The sequence below is a fragment of the Rana temporaria genome, chromosome 6 (assembly GCF_905171775.1).
Source record: "Rana temporaria chromosome 6, aRanTem1.1, whole genome shotgun sequence".
Taxonomy (NCBI): Eukaryota; Metazoa; Chordata; class Amphibia; order Anura; family Ranidae; genus Rana; species Rana temporaria.
Genome location: NC_053494.1, coordinates 136,493,909 through 136,517,890, shown reverse-complemented (window position 1 = coordinate 136,517,890; position 23,982 = coordinate 136,493,909). Strand labels below are relative to the sequence as shown.

The 23,982-nt window shown below is 47.6% G+C and overlaps 1 protein-coding gene across 1 annotated transcript in view; it reads right to left on the bottom strand.

Moving 5' to 3' along the window:
* FAM207A (family with sequence similarity 207 member A) overlaps positions 1 to 4,395 on the bottom strand; it is a 235,009-nt gene extending 230,614 nt beyond the window's left edge. Inside the window, exon 1 of the mRNA XM_040357420.1 lies at positions 4,159 to 4,395. Coding sequence (XP_040213354.1) covers positions 4,159 to 4,317 — 159 coding nt within the window. The 5' untranslated portion in view covers positions 4,318 to 4,395. The remainder of the gene's footprint in view (positions 1 to 4,158) is intronic.
* Positions 4,396 to 23,982: the final 19,587 nt, after the last annotated feature.

The window sequence follows — 23,982 nt, the reverse complement described above, 5'->3', positions numbered from 1 at the left end:
CGAGGTGGAGAAGGGGGACATTGGTTGGAAGTTGTGGCGAGGTGGAGAAGGGGGACATTGGTTGGAAGTTGTGGCGAGGTGGAGAAGGGGGACATTGGTTGGAAGTTGTGGCGAGGTGGAGAAGGGGGACATTGGCTGGAAGTTGTGGCGAGGTGGAGAAGGGGGACATTGGTTGGAAGTTGTGGCGAGGTGGAGAAGGGGGACATTGGTTGGAAGTTGTGGCGAGGTGGAGAAGGGGGACATTGGTTGGAAGTTGGGGCGAGGTGGAGAAGGGGGACATTGGTTGGAAGTTGTGGAGAAGGGGGACATTGGTTGGAAGTTGTGGCGAGGTGGAGAAGGGGGACATTGGTTGGAAGTTGGGGCGAGGTGGAGAAGGGGGACATTGGTTGGAAGTTAAAATGGAAGGTAGAGGGCGCTCAACCACACAATAGTGATTGTGAAATGTGGAATACTACACAACAACGTGCAACAATTAATAATAAAATAAGTTTCCAAAAGCATATGTGAACAGTGATTGCTGAAACAATATAAATCAATATACAGCAGAAATGTCCCACACAGATGTGCATGAATACGCAGATTCCTCTGCAGTGTAAGCAAAAAACACTGAAGTTCACTGTGTTAAACACCAAAAAAATAAAAAAAAAATAAAAAATAGAGTCCCAATAGCATGCATAGAAAGCCAAACGAATCTTGACAATTGCTGTGATCTTCCTAGTGGAGAAAAGTAGAAAATGCCACCACCATACTTTTCAAATTTCACTTGTTTCCACCCAAGGTGCTTTGTATATAAAGTGCTCTTACCAGAGCCTGTTGACCACTTTACTTAAAAAGATGGTCATACGGGCTAGTGCAGGATTGTGCCTACACACACATGGATATGGACTATTGAATCTCGTTTCCAGGCGTTCCAGATAAGGATGATATGCAAAAAAAAAAAAAAAGAGAACCGGTAGACGCCGATAGCGTAATAACGTTTTAATAATAAAAACAACTAAAAACAACGGAAAGCCAAATGGCCTCTTACTTTAAAAGTGCCTACCCGGCACTGGGACTGCAGGCCTGTCACCGCCAATCTGCGGTTCAAAACTTGGTTTATCAGGATCGGATACCACCGCCGTAGTTCCACCATAAACTCCTTCCTGTCAGCTTCACCAGAGCGGGGGGGCGTCTCGTGACCAGGACTGCCTCCAACGTCCCTTTCGATTACTCGTCTTCAGGGGGGCGCCGAGTAATCGAAACGGACGTTGGAGGCAGTCCTGGTCACGAGACGCCCCCCCGCTCTGGTGAAGCTGACAGGAAGGAGTTTATGGTGGAACTACGGCGGTGGTATCCGATCCTGATAAACCAAGTTTTGAACCGCAGATTGGCGGTGACAGGCCTGCAGTCCCAGTGCCGGGTAGGCACTTTTAAAGTAAGAGGCCATTTGGCTTTCCGTTGTTTTTATTATTAAAACGTTATTACGCTATCGGCGTCTACCGGTTCTCTTTTTTTTGCATATCATCCTTATCTGGAACGCCTGGAAACGAGATTCAATAGTCCATATCCATGTGTGTGTAGGCACAATCCTGCACTAGCCCGTATGACCATCTTTTTAAGTAAAGTGGTCAACAGGCTCTGGTAAGAGCACTTTATATACAAAGCACCTTGGGTGGAAACAAGTGAAATTTGAAAAGTATGGTGGTGGCATTTTCTACTTTTCTCCACTAGGAAGATCACAGCAATTGTCAAGATTCGTTTGGCTTTCTATGCATGCTATTGGGACTCTATTTTTTATTTTTTTTTTATTTTTTTGGTGTTTAACACAGTGAACTTCAGTGTTTTTTGCTTACACTGCAGAGGAATCTGCGTATTCATGCACATCTGTGTGGGACATTTCTGCTGTATATTGATTTATATTGTTTCAGCAATCACTGTTCACATATGCTTTTGGAAACTTATTTTATTATTAATTGTTGCACGTTGTTGTGTAGTATTCCACATTTCACAATCACTATTGTGTGGTTGAGCGCCCTCTACCTTCCATTTTCATTATCACAATTCAGTATTGTTCTTTGAGGAGCAGCTTATTTAGTTTAATTTAGTACTTATTTATATTTGGCGCGGAATTTTCTATTCTACATTGGTTGGAAGTTGTGGAGAAGGGGGACATTGGTTGGAAGTTGTGGCGAGGTGGAGAAGGGGGACATTGGTTGGAAGTTGTGGAGAAGGGGGACATTGGTTGGAAGTTGGGGCGAGGTGGAGAAGGGGGACATTGGTTGGAAGTTGTGGAGAAGGGGGACATTGGTTGGAAGTTGGGGCGAGGTGGAGAAGGGGGACATTGGTTGGAAGTTGTGGCGAGGTGGAGAAGGGGGGACATTGGTTGGAAGTTGTGGCGAGGTGGAGAAGGGGGGACATTGGTTGGAAGTTGTGGCGAGGTGGAGAAGGGGGGACATTGGTTGGAAGTTGGGGCGAGGTGGAGAAGGGGGGACATTGGTTGGAAGTTGGGGCGAGGTGGAGAAGGAGGGACATTGGTTGGAAGTTGGGGCGAGGTGGAGAAGGGGGGACATTGGTTGGAAGTTGTGGCGAGATGGAGAAGGGGGACATTGGTTGGAAGTTGTGGAGAAGGGGGACATTGGTTGGAAGTTGTGGCGAGGTGGAGAAGGGGGACATTGGTTGGAAGTTGTGGAGAAGGGGGACATTGGTTGGAAGTTGTGGCGAGGTGGAGAAGGGGGACATTGGTTGGAAGTAGTAGTTGTGGCGAGGTGGAGAAGGGGGACATTGGTTGGAAGTTGTGGCGAGGTGGAGAAGGGGGACATTGGTTGGAAGTTGTGGAGAAGGGGGACATTGGTTGGAAGTTGTGGCGAGGTGGAGAAGGGGGACATTGGTTGGAAGTTGTGGCGAAGGGGGACATTGGTTGGAAGTTGTGGCGAGGTGGAGAAGAGGGACATTGGTTGGAAGTAGTAGTTGTGGCGAGATGTAGAAGGGGGACATTGGTTGGAAGCAGTAGCGACATTGGTTGGAAGTAGTAGCTGTGGCGAGATGTAGAAGGGGGGCATTGGTTGGAAGCAGTAGCGACATTGGTTGGAAGTAGTAGCTGTGGCGAATTGGAGAAGGGGGACGTTGGTTGGAAGTAGTAGTTGTGGAGAAGGGGACATTGGTTGGAAGTAGTAGTTGTGGAGAAGGGGGACATTGGTTGGAAGTAGTAGTTGTGGCGAGATGGAGAAGGGGAACGTTGGTTGGAAGTAGTAGTTGTGGCGAGATGGAGAAGGGGGACATTGGTTGGAAGTAGTAGTTGTGGAGAAGGGGACATTGGTTGGAAGTAGTAGTTGTGGAGAAGGGGACATTGGTTGGAAGTAGTAGTTGTGGCGAGGTGGAGAAGGGGCACATTGGTTGGAAGTAGTAGTTGTGGCGAGATGGAGAAGGGGGACATTGGTTGGAAGTAGTAGTTGTGGAGAAGGGGACATTGGTTGGAAGTAGTAGTTGTGGAGAAGGGGACATTGGTTGGAAGTAGTAGTTGTGGAGAAGGGGACATTGGTTGGAAGTAGTAGTTGTGGCGAGGTGGAGAAGGGGGACATTGGTTGGAAGTAGTAGTTGTGGCGAGATGGAGAAGGGGGGCATTGGTTGGAAGTAGTAGTTGTGGCGAGGTGGAGAAGGGGGACATTGGTTGGAAGTAGTAGTTGTGGCGAGATGGAGAAGGGGGGCATTGGTTGGAAGTAGTAGTTGTGGCGAGGTGGAGAAGGGGGACATTGGTTGGAAGTAGTAGTTGTGGCGAGATGGAGAAGGGGGACATTGGTTGGAAGTAGTAGTTGTGGCGAGGTGGAGAAGGGGAACGTTGGTTGGAAGTAGTAGTTGTGAAGAAGGGGACATTGGTTGGAAGTAGTAGTTGTGGCGAGATGGAGAAGGGGGACATTGGTTGGAAGCAGTAGCGACATTGGTTGGAAGTAGTAGCTGTGGAGAAGGGGGGACATTGGTTGGAAGTAGTAGCTGTGGCGAATTGGAGAAGGGGGACACTGGTTGGAAGTAGTAGTTGTGGAGAAGGGGGACATTGGTTGGAAGTAGTAGTTGTGGCGAGATGGAGAAGGGGAAATTGGTTGGAAGTAGTAGTTGTAGTGAGATGAAGCCGCGCAGAGCACGCTGGGAAGAGACACACAGACACGTGGATGGGCGCACTCTCACCTTTCCTCCCTCCTGCTTGCTCCATGCCAATGGCGCGGGCTGCTCCCCATCTACAGGGAGCTTGTATTCGGACACAGCCGGCACATTCTCCTCCTGGGAGCCGATCCGGACCGCCGTATGGTGCAGCTTCTGCCGAGTATGTTTTATTTTCCCCACCATGTTTCACTCTGTCGGAAGTGAGAGCTGCGTGTCCATGACAACGTCCGGCTGGGATATCCTTCCCCTTCACCCGACCATTGACGTTCCGCAGTGACGCCTGCAGATGTGTGTGTGCAGATGTGTTTACAAAGCTGGTGAAATGAAGAAACATTCATAGAGACTGTGTGTCGTCCTGTGAGGACTGCCATGACTTTTCATCTTATTGTCACCCAGTCAATATAGCAGTGGAACAAATCATTTATTCATATGTTAGCTTTTACAGTTTAAATAAGTAAATAGTTCATAAGGTGGAATACAGACACTCAATCAGGTCAACCTGTGTGTATGTGTTTTACTACCATTTTCCGTATCCCTGTATATTATGTTCACTAAGAAACATCTAAACCTTCCAGCTGACACCACTAATTGTGGAAGGGTGTTCCACATCCACATCTCTAACAGTAAAGAACCTCTTACTCAGTTTAACCTCTTCACGACCGCAATATAGCGGAATGACGGCTAAGATGCAGTTGTGCGTTGCTGACAACGTGAGATCAGATTTGATAAGCAACAATCCACACAGGAGACATCTACACTCATAATCACGGCACTGATCATCAGTGCAGCCCCAACAGTGCCCACCAGTGCTGTCAATCCATGCCCACCAGTGCTGCCTGTCAGTTCCCATCAGTAGTGCCAATCAGTACAGCTTCATCGGTGCCTCTTCATCATTGCCGCCTCATCAGTGTCCATTAGTGCAGCCTCATCAGTGCAGCATATCAGTTCCCATTAGTGCCTCCTCATTAGTGCAGCCTCATCAGTGCCCATTAGGCCCCTTTCACACTGGGGCGGGAGGTGCGCTGACGGTACAGCGGCGCTATTTTTAGCGCCTCTATACCATTGGAATTGCTGCGGTATTCGGCCGCTAGCGGTGCGCTTTTAACCCCCCGCTAGCGGCTGAAAAAGGGTTAATACCGCCGGCGGTATTACCGCAGTGTCCCATTGTTTTCAATGGGAAGGAGTGGTAAACACACTGCTCCTCCAGCAGGACTTTTGGAACAGTCCTGCTAGCGCACTGCCTCACAGTGTGAAAGCACTCAGGCTTTCACACTGAAACTGCAGGGCAGGGGTTTTTCAGGTGGTATTTAGGCGCTATTTTTAGAGCTAAACTGCCTGAAAAACTCCTCAGTGTGAAAGGGGCATTAGTGCAGCCTCATCAGTGCCCATTAGTGCAGCCTTATCAGTGTCCATTAGTGCAGCCTCAGCAGTGCCTCCTCATTAGTGCAGCCTCATCAGTGCCCATTAGTACAGCCTCATAAGTGCCTCCATAACAGTGCCCATTAGTACAGCCTCCTCAGCAGTGCCTCTTAGTGCAGACTCATCAGTGCAGCCTCATCGGTGCCTCCTCATCAGTGCCCATTAGTGCAGACTCATCAGTGCCTCCTCACCAGTGCCCATTAGTGCCGCTTCATCAGTGCAGCCTCATCAGCACACATCAGTGAAGGAAAAAATGACTTACATAGTTTTCCGACTGTTTAACTTAGATTTACAGCGGCAAGGCAGCTCTGCCGCGCCGAATCACGCATCTAGTACATTACGTTACATTAGTACGCTGGCCCGGTGGTGCTGTGATTTTCTCCAGCACCGGTCAGTCTTCAGGTCCAGGCCAATATTCTGATTCAGTAGTGGTGGTAAAGCGAAGAAAAGGCCTTGCTGCTGAGTGACCAGCCCAGGCAGCACAAAATATCCCGTGCAGTGGTTCTGTGTCCACACTGCAATGGTTAATAGCCCAATAGATCCTTCGCTCCCCTAGCAGATGGCGCTCCCCCACGATCTGACGGTGGAATGTTTCTTGGCGTCCTTACATCTAGATCAATGGGCCCTAGTCTGGTTTTGATGGCACCAGGACCCTAGACCGCTATAGTGTGTTGGGTGCTGGAGAGACAGACTGGTCTATCTGTGGGGGGGGGGGGGGAGTGGAGGATCAGGTAAGTATATCTCCTTTTATTGTTCCCCTGGAACAGAACAAGCAATTAACCCTTTCAGCGTGGGCACAGCCTCACTGCAAGGGATAACTTTTTATTTGCCTGGAAATGCTTGTATGGAGAAAGCACAGGTTTACTTCTTTAGAACATCTGCAGCTCTAGGTCTTGGGTCCCTTTTCTGCAAGGATGACATTTGCAGAGTTCATATATTTTCCCAGTGATGTTTTTTTTTCCTTTCTCCGATTTATAAGTCTGCCCAGTTCACCCAGTGTGGCCCTAGTGACTTTTACTGTGGTTGTGATTTCGGTAGAAACCAAGTTGGACTTCAGACCCATTGCTCAGAGACTCTGGCCCAGATTCTCAAAGACTTATGACGGCGTATCTCCGTCGTAAGTCCGAATGAGCGCCGTCGTATGTATGCGCCTGATTCATAGAATCAGTTACGCATACATTCTGCCAAGATACGAGCGGCGTAAGTCTCCTACGTCGTCGTATCTTGGGTGCATATTTACGCTGGCCGCTAGGTGGCGCTTCCGTTGATTTCTGCGTCGAATATGCAAATGAGCTAGATACGCCGATTCACGAACGTACGTGCGCCCGTAGCATTTAGTTACGCCGTTTACGTAAGACATACGCCGGCGTAAAGATAAAGCAGGTCTCTAGGTGGCGCAGCCCATGCAAAGTATGGACGTCGGAACAAGCGTATCTTTTTACGTCGTTTGCGTAAGTCGTACGCGAATAGGGCTGTGCGTAAGTTACGTTCACGTCGTAGGCAGTGTTCGACGTATCTTAGGCAATCTATCCGTTCGTTCAAAACCTCATTTACGTTGGGTCATGCTTTATTTACATAAAACACGCCCACCTCTTCACTATTTAAATTAGGCGCGCTTACGCCGGCACATTTACGCTATGCCGCCGTAACTTAGGACGCAAGTGCTTTGTGAATACAGCACTTGCCTCTCTAAGTTGCGGCGGCGTAGCGTAAATACGATACGCTACGCCCGCCCACACTTACGCCGCCCTACGTGAATCTAGGCCTCTATGCCTAGCCTAAGGCCGGGTACTAACGAGCAAACATGTACGATGAAACCGGTCCGTCGGACCGTTTTCACCATACATGTCTGCCAGAGGGCTTCTGTACGATGGCTGTACTAACCATCGTACAGAAGTCCGCGCGTAAACATTACGCGGGGCGTGTCCGCGTCGGCGCCGCGACGATGACGCGGCGACGTGGGCGGGCCTGCCATTTAAAGGCTTCCACGCATGCGTCAAAGTCATTCGACGCATGCGAGGGACGGCGGGCGCTCGGACATGTACGGTAGGTCTGTACTGACGACCGTACATGTCCGAGCGGGCAGGATTCCAGCGGACGGTTTTAAAACACGTCCAGGAATATTTGTCTGCTGGGAAAAGGCCCGGCGGGCAAATGTTTGCTGGAATCCGGCCCGCTCGCGCCTACACACGACCAAACATGTATGCTGAAACTGGTCCGCGGACCAGTTTCAGCATACATGTTTGGTCGTGTGTACGGGGCCTTAGGCCCCATACACACGAGAGGATTTATCCGCGAATACGTTCCAGCGGAACGTTTCCACGGATAAATCCTCTCGAGGATTTCAGCGGATTTCTCTGCGATGGAGTGTACTCACCATCGCATTGAAATCCGCGCCAAAATCCTCTGGCGATGACGTGTCGCGCCGTCCCCGAGATTATGACGCGGCGACGTGCGCGACGCTGTCATATAAGGAATTCCACGCATGCGTCGAATCATTACGACGCATGCGGGGGATCCCTTCGGACGGATGGATCCGGTGAGTCTATACAGACCAGCGGATCCATCCGTTGGGATGGATTCCAGCAGATAGATTTGTTTAGCATGTCAGCGAATATTCGATCTGCTGGAATCCATCCCAGGGGAGATATATCCGCGGAAACAGATCCGCTGGAGTGTACACACCATAGGATCTATCCGCTGAAACCCATTCGCTGGGATTTTTCAGCGGATGGATTCTATCGTGTGTATGGGGCTTTACAGCAATTAGAAAGATGATCTGCAAATTAGTGTTTGAAAATTATTTGTGTAGTGTGAAGGCCCAGTAGGTCCTATTCACAAAAGCATAATAGGACTATCTATGGCTCTGCGCCAAAGAGAAATTACATTTTGTTTTTGCAAAGCAATTGTTTATTTGCCTTGCAACTGAAAGGGAACTAAATGTGCACTTCAACATCCTTCCCAGTCCTCGTGTCTCTGTTTAATAAAGAATTATTGTGGTTCACTGAATGCTAACTTTACTATTTATATGCACAGTAGGCATACTGTGTGATGAGTTTATAGAAGTAATAATATCCCAGAGAAAGCACTTCTACATATGAAGTTACCATGCTATGGTTTTGTTTTCTTACAGGACTGATATACCAATAAGTTGACTTCCTACACTAGTAGCAGGTGCCCATGGTACTCACAAACTACCATACAGGGCTACAATTTTTCATGACTACGGTGGCCTACTGTGAACCTGGTCTTAAAGTGGAGTTTTCATCCCAAAATGTTTTTTTCATTATTGTGCTCATTAGACCTAAAAAAGAAAAAAAAATGTTTTTACTCATCTGGAAATGCCTGTTGCTATGCAGTCCCACGAAATCTGCCTTTGGAATCACCTAGGATCCTGATATCATCTCCCTCTAAGGCCCCATACACACGAGAGGATTTATCCGCGGATACGGTCCAGCGGACCGTATCCGCGGATAAATCCTCTCGAGGATTTGCGCGGATTTCCATGCGATGGAGTGTACTCACCATCGAATCGAAATTCGCGCCGAAATCCTCTGGCGATGTCGTGTCGCGCCGTCGCCGCGATTATGATGCGGCGACGTGCGCGACGCTGTCATATAAGGAATTCCACGCATGCGTCGAATCATTACGACGCATGCGGGGGATCCCTTCGGATGGATGGATCCGGTGAGTCTGTACAGACCAGCGGATCCATCCGTTGGGATGGATTCCAGCGGATAGATTTGATAGCATGTCATCAAATATTTATCCGCTGGAAATCCATCCCAGGGGATAAATATCCGCGGAAACAGATCCGCTGGAGTGTACACACCATAGGATCTATCCGCTGAAACCCATTCGCTGGGATTTTTCAGCGGATGGATTCTATCGTGTGTATGGGGCCTAATGCTCCTTTGAAATGTGTGTAATCATTTCCCAGGATGCAGTGCGCTACCCAATTATCACTCCCCATCCAAGACTTCCAGGAAGTAAGTGCTTGTGGGCTTCACAATGCCCACAAGCAAGATGACAACCGTGTGGACATAGTTTTATAAACTATCTTTTTTTAATAACTATGCGGAGCAGCGGCGGATTGTAAAATAGTAAGTGACCGGATTTATATTATAAAAATGCATGATGAAAGGACATACATTTATAAAATGCTTTATTGTGGTTGGAATCCTGCTTTAAGTGATTCAAATAGCTTTACTCAATAATCAGTTCAGGCCAAGGGAAATGAACTAAGTGTAGTTACTCATAATAATAAATAAGATTTCTATTTTGCTACAGTCATACTAATACAAGAAAATTTCAAATGAATAAACCCGCAAGTTGTTATTAACTGTAAGGAACCTCAGGGCATCCATGCTAATTTTTATGGGTATGCGCAGAGATGTGAGCGTAGATGTGTAACTTGATTTGCAAGGATGAGAACACATCGGTGAGCCCACGGATGCTGGCATCCAGGAGCCTATTTTAAAGGAGAAGTAGGGCCAAAGCTCTGTTGGCCATACTTCTCTTATGGGTCACAGGTAGGGTGACCACATTTCTAAACTGCCATTCAGGGACACCCCCCCCCTTCTCAAAAATCAGCTTGTGCTGTAACGAATCACAACACAGTGATTGGACATAAGAGGTGGGATTTATAAATTCTCCAATCACAAGCAGGGGGCGGGGATTGTGCTTCTCCAGGCATTCCCGGGCAGGACAAGTACTATCAGTGAGTAAAGCAGTGATGTGGCAGCCTTTTTTGGGGGCATCAAATTGGCCCGGAGGGGTGGCTGTGTCAGTTTCATTCCGGGACACTGTATTGTCCTGGAATATAGGTGCCCGGGACAGACCTGCAAAATGCTGGACTGTCCCGGGCAATCCGGGACACGTGGTCACCCTAGTCACATGAGTACTTAGTTCTGCACTTCTGTGACAAATGTTCGCTGTCGGCTCATACCACTCAGCTGGTCCAGACTCTGGAGGCATCCTGACTTTAACGTCGGGATCCACCCAGATGTCTGACCGGCAGCTGGCTCAGCCTCTCAGCGTGATACTGAGAGCCTGAGACAGCCACTCCCGCCCCCTCCACAGCACATCGCTCCAGTAAGCGCTGGAGGGCAGAGCACTAACAGTCACCAGTCTCTCTGCTCACTGAAGATGGACAACTGAGTGATCAGTAATCTTTTTTTTTTTAACTCTTTTTTATTGACAAGGTATATAAAAACAGTTTGGTATGACAACTATTACGCTCAACATGAGCGTTAAGAAATATAGAATTCGGTACACAAAGATCAAGAAAATTCACGTTTACATATGAATTATTGAAGTTGAACAGTTTTGATGAGGAAAATAGGAATAGTGACACAATACTTTCTGAGCAGTTTGATCCAGGCTAAAAAAAAATTCAACAATTCCTGATACTATACCAAGGAGTATATATTCAGATTTCGATTTTGGGAACTTCATACAATATGTAGCTTATGTATTATCAATGGTAAGAGTAGAGGAGCACTATACATCCCACACCCTACTATTTTTACCTGGACAACCCCAGGGTTCATAAATTAGTTTTTCATAAGGAAGTATCTGATTCACCATCCTTATACATTGACGGATAGACAGCGGAACAGTTGGATTCCATTTAAGGGCGATAGCTTTTTGGGCTAGAAACAGTGTCTCCCATAGCAGAATGCTGGTGTACTTTGGCCACTGTTCCTCATCCAATATATCGCTGGAGTACATCTAGTGCTTCCCGAAGTCGGAGTACGATGCATGGCATGTATTCGTACAGGAGTTAAATAAGACTAATGTAACATATAGAGCTGGATACGTTTGTTGTCAATGGCTGGTGACACCGTTAAGAGAGAAAGGCATGCTTCTTCCCAGTGATGTGGACTAATTAATTGATATCCTGACAATCTCAGGGCTAACCCATTCCTGCGGCCTGATTCAAATTCATAAGGTGAGATTTATAGATCAGACAAGGAAACTACATCTGCTCACCTTTTAGCTCGGTCCCAACAGGAAGGGGAAACCCTCCTCACTTTAGTTTTATTAGCCATATGAAATCACAAAGCATACATTGATTGGTTCACATCATACAGATACACCCACTAATCCTCCCAATCACCCTCCCCTTGTGTGGTTTGTCCTTGGCATGATAGCCCTCATTGGTCAGTTCACATAAAAGGGAGGTTTCTCCTCACAAGTCCATTCCATAGAAGCTGCACACACTCTTCTTGAAGGGGTTTTTGGAATAAAAGCCTTCTAGGAATGCAGTGGGGGGGGGGGGGGGATGGGCCCAACACACACTTGAAAGATGAGAAGCAGATGGAGAAAATGGAGAGGAAATGGAACAAACAGCTCTCCTCTGTATCCTCAATGCCGACTTCACTACTCCAAAACAATATCTGATATCTGACAAATCTTATCAAGGAAAATAAGCAGTATTGTTCATTCCCATACATACATGTGCATAATGCGTATGAAACAAATAAACAGTATAAGGAATATAAAAACAATATATAAGAATATAAGAAAAGCAACATTTAAGTGATTCTAATAATAAAAAGAATTAGCCTAATTTGAAAATAGGGATTTTAGAATCATCTCCACCACACCAGTCCTCATCCGACAGATCAGGTATAAGAGCCTGCCATATATCCCGGTGTTCTGTCGAGAAGTGCCCCCCCATCGAATAGTGCCCGGGAAGAACTGCTCATTCTCATCACAACAGCTGAGTTTATAATCAGCTGTTGTGACGGCGAGACCGCGCCTGCGCATAATAGCAGACAGAAGAACTTTTTCTGTCAGATTGTGCCCCGCGCAGCCGAGGCATGTTCATGTGGGTGAGGGGCGGATTAGTACATGATGGGGGCGGATTATTAAATAATGTGCAGTACTGAAAAACACATATTTTTCTGCTATTCTTCCTGGGCGCAATGGGGGTGTGTTTAGTAAACGGAAGGGGCGAGTTTTTGTATCAGAAAACGATATGTGTTGCAGCAGTGGGCATAATTAAAAAATCCGCCCCCATTTTAGCAGAACTGCCCATCATTTAATAATCTGGCCCCATCATGTAAAAATCAGCCCCTCACCGACATGAACGTGCCTCGGCAGCGTGCAGTGTTCTATCGAGAAGTGGTCGCTATTGTGTGCAGGCACCGTCTCGCCTACACAACAGCTGATCGTAAAGTCAGCTGTTGTGATGCGCATGCGCAGTTCGAGCCGGGCACTTTTCGATAGCGGGCACTTCTCGATAGAACACCGAGTCTCTAGAGGTTTGTTTTTTTTATTAATTGAGATATATACCGTATTTATCTGCCTATAGCGCGCACCGGCGTATAGCGCGCACCCCTAATCTAGACGTGAAATTCCTGGATTTTTATTTTTTTATTACTTACAGTTTTGGTGTCTTGCCCGGCGTCCATCGGCGGCCTTGTCCGGTTTGGCGTCCATCTGCAGCCTTCGTGGTGTCCTCCCTGCTTCTCCCGCGCTGTCTCTGAGCCGATCCCCGCTTCTGGCGCTGTGTTTGAACACCGCCGACATATACCGAGCGCAGTACACTTGGGCACGCTCGGCCATGCTCGGCTCCTCTCGGCTCTTCTCGCATAACCGCGAGGGGTGTCAAGCCTGGCCGAGTGTACCCGAGTGTACTGCGCTCGGTATATGTCGGCGGCGGCGTTCAAACACAGCGCGGGAAGCGAGTATCAGCGTATATCACGCACCCACGATTTTGCCCTGATTTTAAAAAAAGTGCGTCGTATACGCCGATAAATACAGTAGTAGATGAGAATACTCAGTGGAGATCAAGCCCTTAGAACCCTGTGACCTCAGTACAACAATCATTGGGTAGTCTGAGAATTTGATACCAGCAGCACCAAAATGAGTCTGCATAACATGGAAAAGCTGTAGGTTTCTATAAAATGCATTACGTGGAAGGACACATTAGTTCTGAAATAAGTAAAGGAGGTCAACACATTGTTAGAATATACATTTTACAAAGTAACTATATTTCTGTGCTCCCAGAAATCTTTCGCACAAACCAATTAATTTACACTAATTGGGATTTTTTTTTTTACCAAAGACATGTAGCAGAATATATTTTGTCATAAATTTATGAAGAAATTCGATTTTTTGGTTTATATCACAAAAAAAACCCAGTGGTGATCAAATGCCACCAAAAGAAATCTCTATTTGTGTGCAAAATCAAAATTTTATCTGCGTACAGTGTTGCATGATCGCGTAATTGCCAGTTAAAGTAGCACAGTACCATATAGCAAAAAAATCTTTGGTCATCAAGGGGTAAAACCTTCTGGAGGTCAAGTGGTTAAGTTGACAGACAGCTTTCACTTTGTGTACAATGTAAAGGGATCTGGAGAAGGTTCTGTCAATCGCAGTCTGTGCCATGCACCTCCAGCCTGTGCCCATATTGTGTATGTGCTTAGATTAAAGGGGAAGTGAAGCCTCCATTAATCAACATTTTATATCCCGCCCCCATAGTGTTGAGGACATGGAGGAAGCGGGCTGCCATTTATCAGGAGTGTATATGCCCACATATGTGACTCCACTGTCATAGAAAAAAGAGGAAACAAACAGCTTAGAAGGAAACTGAAACTGAAGCATGCCCAGTAAATGCCCAAGACGATTAGAATTGACTTTGAACATTGACATATATATGGATTTTGGTTTGGTTATTGAAGTAACTAAGGACTCATTCACATGTGCTTTAACCACTTAAGGACCCCTTCACACCGATATACGTCGGCAGAAGGGCACGACTGGGCACAGGCACGTACCAGTACGTTGCCTTTAAGAGCCCAGCCGCGGGGTCGCGAGCGTGCCGCCAGCAGCGCGCTCGCGACCCAGTCCGAAGCTCCCTGACCGCGCCCGCGGGACCCGCGGACCCAATCGCCGCCGGTGTCCCACGATCGGTCACAGGAGCTGAAGAACGGGGAGAGGTGTGTGTAAACACACCTTCCCTGTTCTTCTGTGTGGCAGTGACACTAATCGTCTGTTCCCCGATATAGGGAACGACGATCAGTGATGTCACGCCTACAGCCACGCCCCCTACATTAAGAATAACTCCCTTAGGACACACTTAACCCTTTAGCGCCCCCTAGTGGTTAACCCATTCACTGCCATTGTCATTATCACAGTAATCAGTGCATTTTTATATGTACCAAAAAATGTTACTGCGCTGATTCACTCAAAAAAAAATCAAAAATATTTATACTGTGAAATATATTAAATTAAATCCGATGATGGTATTGGAACTATGTGCACAGTGTGCAAATATACCCTCAATTGATATTAAATTGCGTGCAAAATAAGCATAAAATATGTGCAAATGTGACCTATTCCTAAATTATGTGAAAACGATCTGCAAAATATTATTTAAATATATAAAATCACCCTCTTCAAATACTAGGATGCAACCACCAAAATGCAAAAATGTGAAAAATATAATGGGAAATCTTAACATGCAATGTGCAAAAAACGGAAAATTGTATACTCACCTTTCCGTAATTTTCCTTTCCTGACGCATCTTCATGGCAGCACACACTGGGTTGTGACTCCGCCCCCACAACCTGACAGGATTGGTTAGCTATAAATTTGAAGGGGAGACGCCCCGCACCATTCTCTGTATATATCATCATAAAACAGCAGGGCGGGCATCTGTGTGCTGCCATGAAGATGCGTCAGGAAAGGAAAATTACGGAAAGGTGAGTATACAATTTTCCGTTTTCCTGACGCATTCATGGCAGCACACACTGGGAAATAACTCGCCAGTCGGGAGGGTGCAAGAAAACAGTAATATTTATTCTCTATATCGCTGAGGAATTGGCTCTAAGAACAGATCTGCCAAAGTCGACGGTAGCCAGGAGAGCAGAATCCACTCTGTAGTGAGAAATGAAGATGTGTTGGGAAGACCAAGTTGCTGCTCTGCCTATGGTTTCCGGTGAAATCCCGCAATATGCTTCCCAAGAAGTGGCCACTGCCCCTGTCGAATGAGCCCTAATGCTCTTTAGGAGTCGTAAGTTGCTGGATGGAATAGGTCTCCGCGATAGCCCTAACAACCAAGAGGTAATGGTACGGGAGGTAGCTGGCTGACCTCGTCTGCTCCCGTGTGGGATAATTAAGACAGAATCCGTCTTCCTGAGATGTAGCTGTGAAGTAACTGGAGATGGTAGGTTTGACATCCTAGGCATGGGACTCGCCCCTCTCATTAGTAAAAGACGGAAGGACGATGTCCTGGTTATAATGAAAGGAGGAAGTTACCCTTGGATAAAAATGGTCTGAGAGCTTCAGAACCACTGTCAGGGGAGAACACTAAATAGGGGTTCCGTAGCCATGCTTGTATCTCCGACGTCCTCTTAGCTAAGGTGATAGCAATACGGGAAGCCATCTTCAGAGCTAGGTTCCACGGTGAGACTAAGTTGAATGGAGAAAAGGGTGGATTGGACAGGGCCTCGAGTACTACACAGAGATCCCCTGTTGGAAAGGCTGGCCTCCTAGGTGGTCTGATCTTACGCAGGCCCTGAGGAACAGAGTGACCGGATGATGAAGAGCCCATCTAGTACCAGTCATGGCTGAAAGGGCGGATACTTGCACCTTCAGGGTACCCAGGCCTGGGCCCTTGTTAAGCCCTGACTGAAGAAATTCAAGAATTTGAGATGGGATTCCAATCTCTTTGCTGCGACGACACGAACCTCTCCCAGATCCTAGTATAGGTGACATCAGTGGAGCTCCTTAGAGCTTGTAATAAGGTTGATATTACCTCCTGAGAGTATCCTAGTTCCCCTAACCTAGCCCTCTCAACTTCCAAGCTAGCAAATGCAGCTTCTCTGGGCTGAATGGAAGAATTGCCTCTGATGTATGAGATCCCAGGTTACTGGAAGATGTATTGGAGGCCGCGTACCTAGTTGTAGCAGGGTCGTAAACCATGGCCTCCTCGGTCGGAACGGTATTAGTACAATAACCGTGGCTGAGGACCTCCGAAGTCGGGACAGGAATCTTGTAATCCGAGAAGTTGGAAGAAAAATGTACCCCAGCTCGAAGCTCCATGGAAGAACTAGGCAGTTTGTCCCTTCGGCTGATGGAAAGTGGGCTCTGGACAGGAACCTCTGACACTTGGAGTTCTTTGGCGTGGCCGCTAGGTCGACTTCTGGTATTCCACAAGTTTTCATAAGAATGGAGAATACCTGTTGGTTCAGGGACCATTCGTTGTTTGAAAGTGTCTCTCAGCTTAGGTAGTTGGCCAACGAATTCTGTGTTGCCGGGACGTATACTGCCCATAGATCTAACAGGTGCACTTGTGCCCTTTCCAATATGGGCAAACTTCCTCTTGAAGCGTGCGACTCCTGATGCCCCCCTGTATCTGGATACATGACACCGCTACTTGTTGTCCATCCTGATCAGGACACTCTTCCCCTCTAGAAGAGGCGCAACGGCCAGGAGAGCCTGAAAGGCTGCTCTGAGCTCTAAAATATTTGACACTATGCCCTGAGCCCGAAAGTGCCACTGTCCTTGGGCTACTTGGTCTAGATAGTGTGGACCCCATCCCCCCTGGCTGGCGTCCGATGTTACTACTTCTGGACTTGGGGGAACTATTGGAATGGACTCCCTGAGGTTGGACGGGTGTGTCCACCACCATACTAATTGCTTTACCCAGTTCGGGATGTGAATGGTTTGGAGTATTGACGTTCCATTCCACTGCCTGAGAAAGGAGTTCTGTAAGACTTGCATGTGTCACAGGGGCCACTGTATCAAAGGTATGGATGCTGACATGGACCCCCGGGTACTGAGGCAGGCTCTGACAGTAGATGTCTGGATGATAGCAGATTCTGTACCTTCTGGAGTAAGGGCTTCAGCCTCTCTTGAGGGAGTTGCACCCGGTACAACCTGGTATATTATTCTGCCCCTAGGAACACCCTGACTTGCTGAATGCTCTGGGTGCTGAGGTGATGCCGAATGGGGGGCACCAAAATTGGAAATGAGATTGATAGATTGAGAACCGAAGGGACCTCTGGAAGGCGGGATGATCGGGACGTGAAGGTAAACGTCTGAAAAATCTAGGAGATAGCATCCAGTCTCCCACGTCCACTGTCAACAAAATGGACTGAAGGCTTTTCCAATCTGAGGGCCTCTATTTTGATCGTCTGTTGAACCTCTTTAGGTCCAGGACTGGACGTAGATCCCCTGTTTTTTTTTTTTTGTACCAGAAATAAAGGGAAATAAAACCCCCTCCCTTTCTGGTGCGGAGGTACTTGGAAGGCTGGAATGTGTTCCCTGGCAATGTGCCCATGAATTTCCAATTGTGACCGGTCTTGATAGAGGATAGTGTCCATGAATCTGTTATACGAGTTGCCCATATCCGAGCGAATCTCTTGAGTCTGGTGCCCACCTGAGCTGGGTGGGCAGACAGACCCTCAAAAAGGACTTCTGCTGTTCCCCGGCTGTGATAGCCTTGGCTTACTGTAAATACATGAAGGAGGGTCGAGTCTTCCAGTCCCTCCTAAATTCCCTGCCGGGACGGTAGGATCTAGCATCCCTGTACTTGACAGGAAGATCGCGTCTGTAAGCGGGGCCCTTCTGGGGCTCTGGTCTCCTATCGGAGGGAATCAGCCAGGATTTTCCCTGGGTAACCTTGGAGATGGCCAAGTCCATCTTTGTGCCAAATACACTTGAGCCGCCATATGGAGTTTTGCACCAGTTGATTTTGATGCTGCCTCCGCTATCCAGGGTCTCAGCCATAAGGCTCTTCCCAGTCATGAAGTCGCCCCCTCAGGAGCCGTAAGCCAACTTAATTTCCCTGCAGGGAGGAGAATATCTTCCCCTGGTCGGCTCCTTCTAGAATGGAATTCTCAACGTTAGCCGCCCATGCAGCGATAGTTTTAGCTACTGCCGCCGTGGTGATAGCCGGCCTACTAGCTTCTCCTGTCGTGGAGCAGGCTTTCTTCAGTTCTATATTGATTTCACGATCAAGAACGTCCCGGATGGTAACTGCATCTTCAATCGGTAGAGAAACGTCTCTAGCGAGTCGCATTAAAGATGAATCGACCGTAGTTGCATTGATCAAAGAATTGATCCTAGACTCCCACAAGGGGTACAATCTGCAAACTTGTTGCTCATACTGGGCCGCTTATGCGATCTCCCCCACTCATCCTTTATGAGGTTTTCCAGCTCTTTGATGAAGGGAAATGATTCAGGACCCCCTTTTCAGCACCAGGAAATATTTCTGAACCTTCAGAGGTTCTGCCATAACCCCTTCCCAGCCGATCGCTTCCTCGACTGAATGGGCAAATGGCAAACTAAAAGAAGAGACAGTCCGACGCCTGCTCACACTCCTCATTCTTAGAGAGGGTTTTTGCAGCCTGGCATAACGGCCGGATGCTGGGCGATGTGCTTGGGGAAGGATCGCCCACAATTGATCCCTGTGCGATTCTCCTAGGAGCTCAGTATATACTCTGGCCTCCGAATCCTTGGTTACTTCAATGAAGCACGAGCGGCAGGCCAATTCCCCTGGCAAGGCTGGCGCCCCGCATATTTGGCAAACATTTGCTGTGGTGCGGGTAAGATAGCTCCATATGGGATGAAGGTAATCGTCTGCGGTGGGACCGACTATGACAGGAGTGGCAGTGACGCGAGCGGCTATGCCTTGATTGAAGAAAGCAAGAGGGTAACCTTGAGTGACTTCTTGCGCCTTCTGCCGGAAGCATGGCTAGAATCTCCCTCTGTGCCGCAAACTTGCGTCTTTTGACCCGATAGGGCTACCAAAACTGTAGCGTCAGTGGCCAAGCTCTCTTTTTTGTCTCTTCTCTACTTACCACCTTCTGGACGGCCTCTATACCTGGTCAGCTGATGGTGGTCTGCGAGGGCAGTGGCCCCCATGAGGATAGCAGGGAGACAGCCCAGAAAGGTGGGAAAAAAGAGAGAAGGGAAAACATTACAATATGTCCCCCCCCAACATTTCTATTTATTAAATATAATAATTTTATATACATATATCTATCCTTATTTTATTTTTTATTTTTTGGATTATATTAATTGTTTAATTATGGATATACTTTCTCCTATAATATGTTATAAATTAATATATAAATGTATTATATCTTCTATCCTATTTGTTCCTATTTTTTTTTTTTGTGTGTGTGTAATCAATTGGCCCAGGCTGAACTGGGACGAGCCTGCACACACCTGGCGCAATCTTCACTCTGAGTAGAGCAGAGCAGCAGGACTGCAGCCAGAACTACAGAGCGATAGGACTGTTTCCTTTTTTTTTATTTATTTATTTATTTTTAAACAGCGCCGCCATTTGGAAGAGGGCAGAGGAGACCGGCGGCATCATCACTGAGCTGCGTGCATGCGCAGAGCGCTGAGGGGTACGCGGCGGTGACCCTGAGAGTATGGGGTGTCAGAGGAACCACAGGGCTCAGCAGAGCTGAGAAAAAAACAACAGGCAGGCAAAGGTACAAAATGGACTAACCTTAGGTGGCAAATGTAATGATACAAATACCTTCGTGGAAGCACACACTGCACTGGAAGGAAAGACAGAGCGAAAGTGGGGGCCACTGCGAGATTTGAAGCTTCTTTAAAGCTTGCTACAGATGCCAATATAATTCCAGAGCCCCTGAGACCACCAGAACGGGGTTCCCACCATAAAGCTCATTTAGAGACTGTACAGGAGGGACTTCCAAACAGGAGAGGCTGAACCTGCTGGGGCGATCTGCGGTAAGAGGCATGCTTCTTGCTTGTTCGTCCAATCTGTCAGGTGAGGATAAAAAAAGAGAATGGTGCGGGGCGTCTCCCCTTCAAATTTATAGCTAACCAATCCTGTCAGGTTGTGGGGGCGGAGTCACAACCCAGTGTGTGCTGCCATGAATGCGTCAGGAAAACCTCTTATAAAGTTCCAATATGGAACAGCAAAAAAGGGAGAAGAAAGAAAAAGAAAAAGTCCCAATGTGAAACAACAACGAAAATGTCCAATTAACAATGCGTTCCAATCTGGAAAATATCCACTACTTGTGGTGTGCCTTATAGTAAATCAATGAAAGTGCAGATTCTGTCTTCCACCCGATAAAAACGTGCCACCGGCACCAACTGCTAGATTGAACACTCACCAAACCAATGTAAACAGAAGACCTCAAGTTTTTTTGCTTTTCTGATAGCCACTAGACCTGCACTCCTCCTCCCTTTCCACCAGGTTCCTTAATATCTCAAAGACAGGGAGCTCATCATGGTGTAGTATATCATAAAACCGTTTAATAAAAGATCATAAAAACAACATAGGTACACTCACAAAAATGGTGCCTTAGACAGTATCAAAATGATTCAGCCGCTCACCAGCGTGTGCGCTCCTTTCTCTGTCAGCGTGCGTTCCACGCCTCTATTTCCTTGCGTTCCAACAGCAGAGGATAGCGTGTGACGTGCTTCCGCTCTGCATCTTACCCAGAAGCCTCTATGCCAGTGGTTCTCAACCTTTCTAGTGCCGTGACCCCTTGATAAAAATTTCCCAAGTTGTGGGGACCCCTAACAGTAAAATTATTTTCATAGCGTGGGTTGTCAGCACCCAAGGCAAGACAAGTAATTTGCGCCCCTAACCCACGGACATTTAGCGCTCCCTGAGTCCCTTCCACTCGTTCAGTATTAAAACACCTTTTTTAACAACAAGGTTGGTCTTTATTGAAGATAAAAAACACATCATCTCACATGGCATACAGTAAAGCTCTCACACACAATTCAGATATTAATGAACAAACAGGTACAAAATATATTCGAGTGTAGCACAATGAATAAACAATCAAAGTAGCGAAAACAAGGGCATACAACTATCCGAAACATACATAGTTCCATCCCAACATAAGGAGACCTGCCAACCCGGGGAAGGGAGAACAACCCTCCCAGCAAAAGTGAATCTCGGGTTCTAATCCTTGGGCCTACGACACCCCAGAGAACACAAAGAAAATGCAAAAAGAAATAAGAAATTTAAGAGGGGGGGGGACAACACTCCCCCTCCACCCCCCTACAGTTGCTCAATCCAAGGCAGCCACAAGCGGTCAAATTTCTGGGGACAGCCCCTGCTGATATATGTCAACTTATAAAGGGGTAATACAGCATTGATAGAGGAGTCCCAGGACTCGACTATAGGGGGCGAGGGGGACGTCCACCTGAGCAAAATCTCCTTTCTAGCATAAAAGAGGACATACGAAATAAGCATCCTGGTGTAACGAGGTCGCTGATCATCGTCCTGAATGCCCAACAGGGCCAGTTCAGGCGATATTGGAAGAGACAACTGCAAACGAACGTTGATACATTCGAAAACTGCAGCCCAGTACCCAGCCAAGGAGGGGCAAGACCAAAACATATGCAGGTAGGTGCCATCTGCGGAATGGCACCTGGGGCATTCCTGGGATCTCTGTGGGTAGATCCTGTGCAGCCGGAACGGCGTGTAATATACCCGGTGAATAAACTTAGTGTGTGTATGCTTGTCCCTAGAGGAAATCATCAGTCTAGAGCCAGTCTCGAAGCATTCCTCCCAGGCCTCCCTATCTAAACTAGGGATGTCAGTCTGCCACCTCCCCCACAGGGCCTCAATCCTAGGCGAATCCACCCCAAGGAGGGCAAAGTACAAAGTAGATAGGGTCTTTTTAAGGGACTCCTGCGCTAGAAGTGTCTCGATAGCGTCTGCTTTCAGTCTTATGGGGAGAGGGAACTGCGCCCTTGCGGCGTGCCTTAGCTGAAAGTATCTGTATTAAAACACCTTATGGTACATTTTGGGATGTACTACTCTTTCTGTTTGTTCTCCTTTCTTTATCTTTTATCTCTCTCTATCCTAATTTCTTGTTTTTTTCCCCCCACCCCTCTCTCTAGCTGTCTTACTTGTTCTCGTATTCTTTCTCTCCCTTTGTCTTTGTTCCTCCCCCTCTTTTCCTCTTCCTTCCATGTATTCTCTATTTTTCTTTCTCGTACATCACGGGACACAGAGCGGCATATTCATTACTAGTGGGTTATATGGAGTACCTTCAGGTGATGGACACTGGCAATCTCAAACAGGAAGTGCCCCTCCCTATATAACCCCCTCCCATAGGAGGAGTACCTCAGTTTTTTCGCCAGTGTCTTAGGTGTTGGTGCATGTTGAGGCTGTGCCTGTAGTAGTCCTTGGGACCAGGGCCAGCTGACCGGATCCGTCCAAGGTGCTTCATAGCCAAAGTGGACGGTACCCGGGCCCCAATTCGTGGATGGGGTTTTGCCTATAATGCCTCTCCTTGGAGGGCTGGACCCTGGGTTCCAGGTCTGGTTTCTAACCTAGAGAATACCTGTTGCCAGTGGTGCTGTATAGGTCCAGGTTGTGGTGTTCTTTTAAGACCCCAGTTCCTGAAGGTCTATGACCATACCCACGGTGAAGGGTGAAGATTGGGCTTCTTGCAGAGCAATACCCTGCGGCGTGGAAAGGTAAGCAGGGGGCCTACGGAACTTGGTTTGTCAGTAGGCTTCCTACAGGGGATTCTTGGGCAGCCTATTTATGCCTCTGTGCATGGGCAAAGGAGAACCACAAAGTTTTCAAACGGGATGGCTCAAAACACCCAGGTATAGTTCCCCTGGCTGGGCTAGTAGGCTGCTGCTGCTTCTGTCACAAGGAGGGCCTTTTTTTGGGCAGGGTGTTCCACAGAGAAGGAACCATACCATTAGGGAGACAGTTTAAAGCTTCCCTTTTACCTGTGTCTGCTGCTCCAGCGTCTAAGGTCCTGGTGTCTCCTCTCCACATGGCTTCCTGCTTCCCCTAGCGGCATTTGACGCGCGCGCGCGTGCGCGCGCTTTTACTTATCTGTGCGCGCGCTTGCGGCGACGCCGCGGGGAGGGGGCGGTTGACGCCGGACGGCTCCTCCCCCCTGCACACAGGGAGGATAAATCCTGGAGGGCTGTTCAGTCTGTAAAGGCTGTGAGGGGACACGGAGCAGCGATGCTGGCTACAGCATAGGAAGGTTTGACAGAGCTTTCTGGCACAGTGACACCCGGTGGCAGTTGTGGGAAGTACACCTTACTAAGGAGCCTCTGGCTTAAAAGTTTGCATTCAAGCCTGTGTACTAAGCAGCGCCTTTGAGCACTTAGGGTGCTCACCTAGCCCAGCATTAGGGGGTCAATACCAGACAAAAAAAAAAATAAGATTTTTTCTGGTTGAAGCCCTTGGGGCTCAGTATTGATTTTCCCTTTTTTATAGGTTATGGGAGGTTTGGAGTCCCTCTAACATTACCCTATCCTATTGTTTCACATTTATTTGATTATATGTGTATTTTCTCCAGCTATTACAGTCAGTTGTATACTAGCGGAGTGCCTCAGAATTTGTATATTATGGCTCCTAAGGGTGCAGGTAGCGCTAAGAACGCTAAAACGGTTAAAAAACCAAAAGTTTCTCCATCGGGCTCTGAGGATATCCTA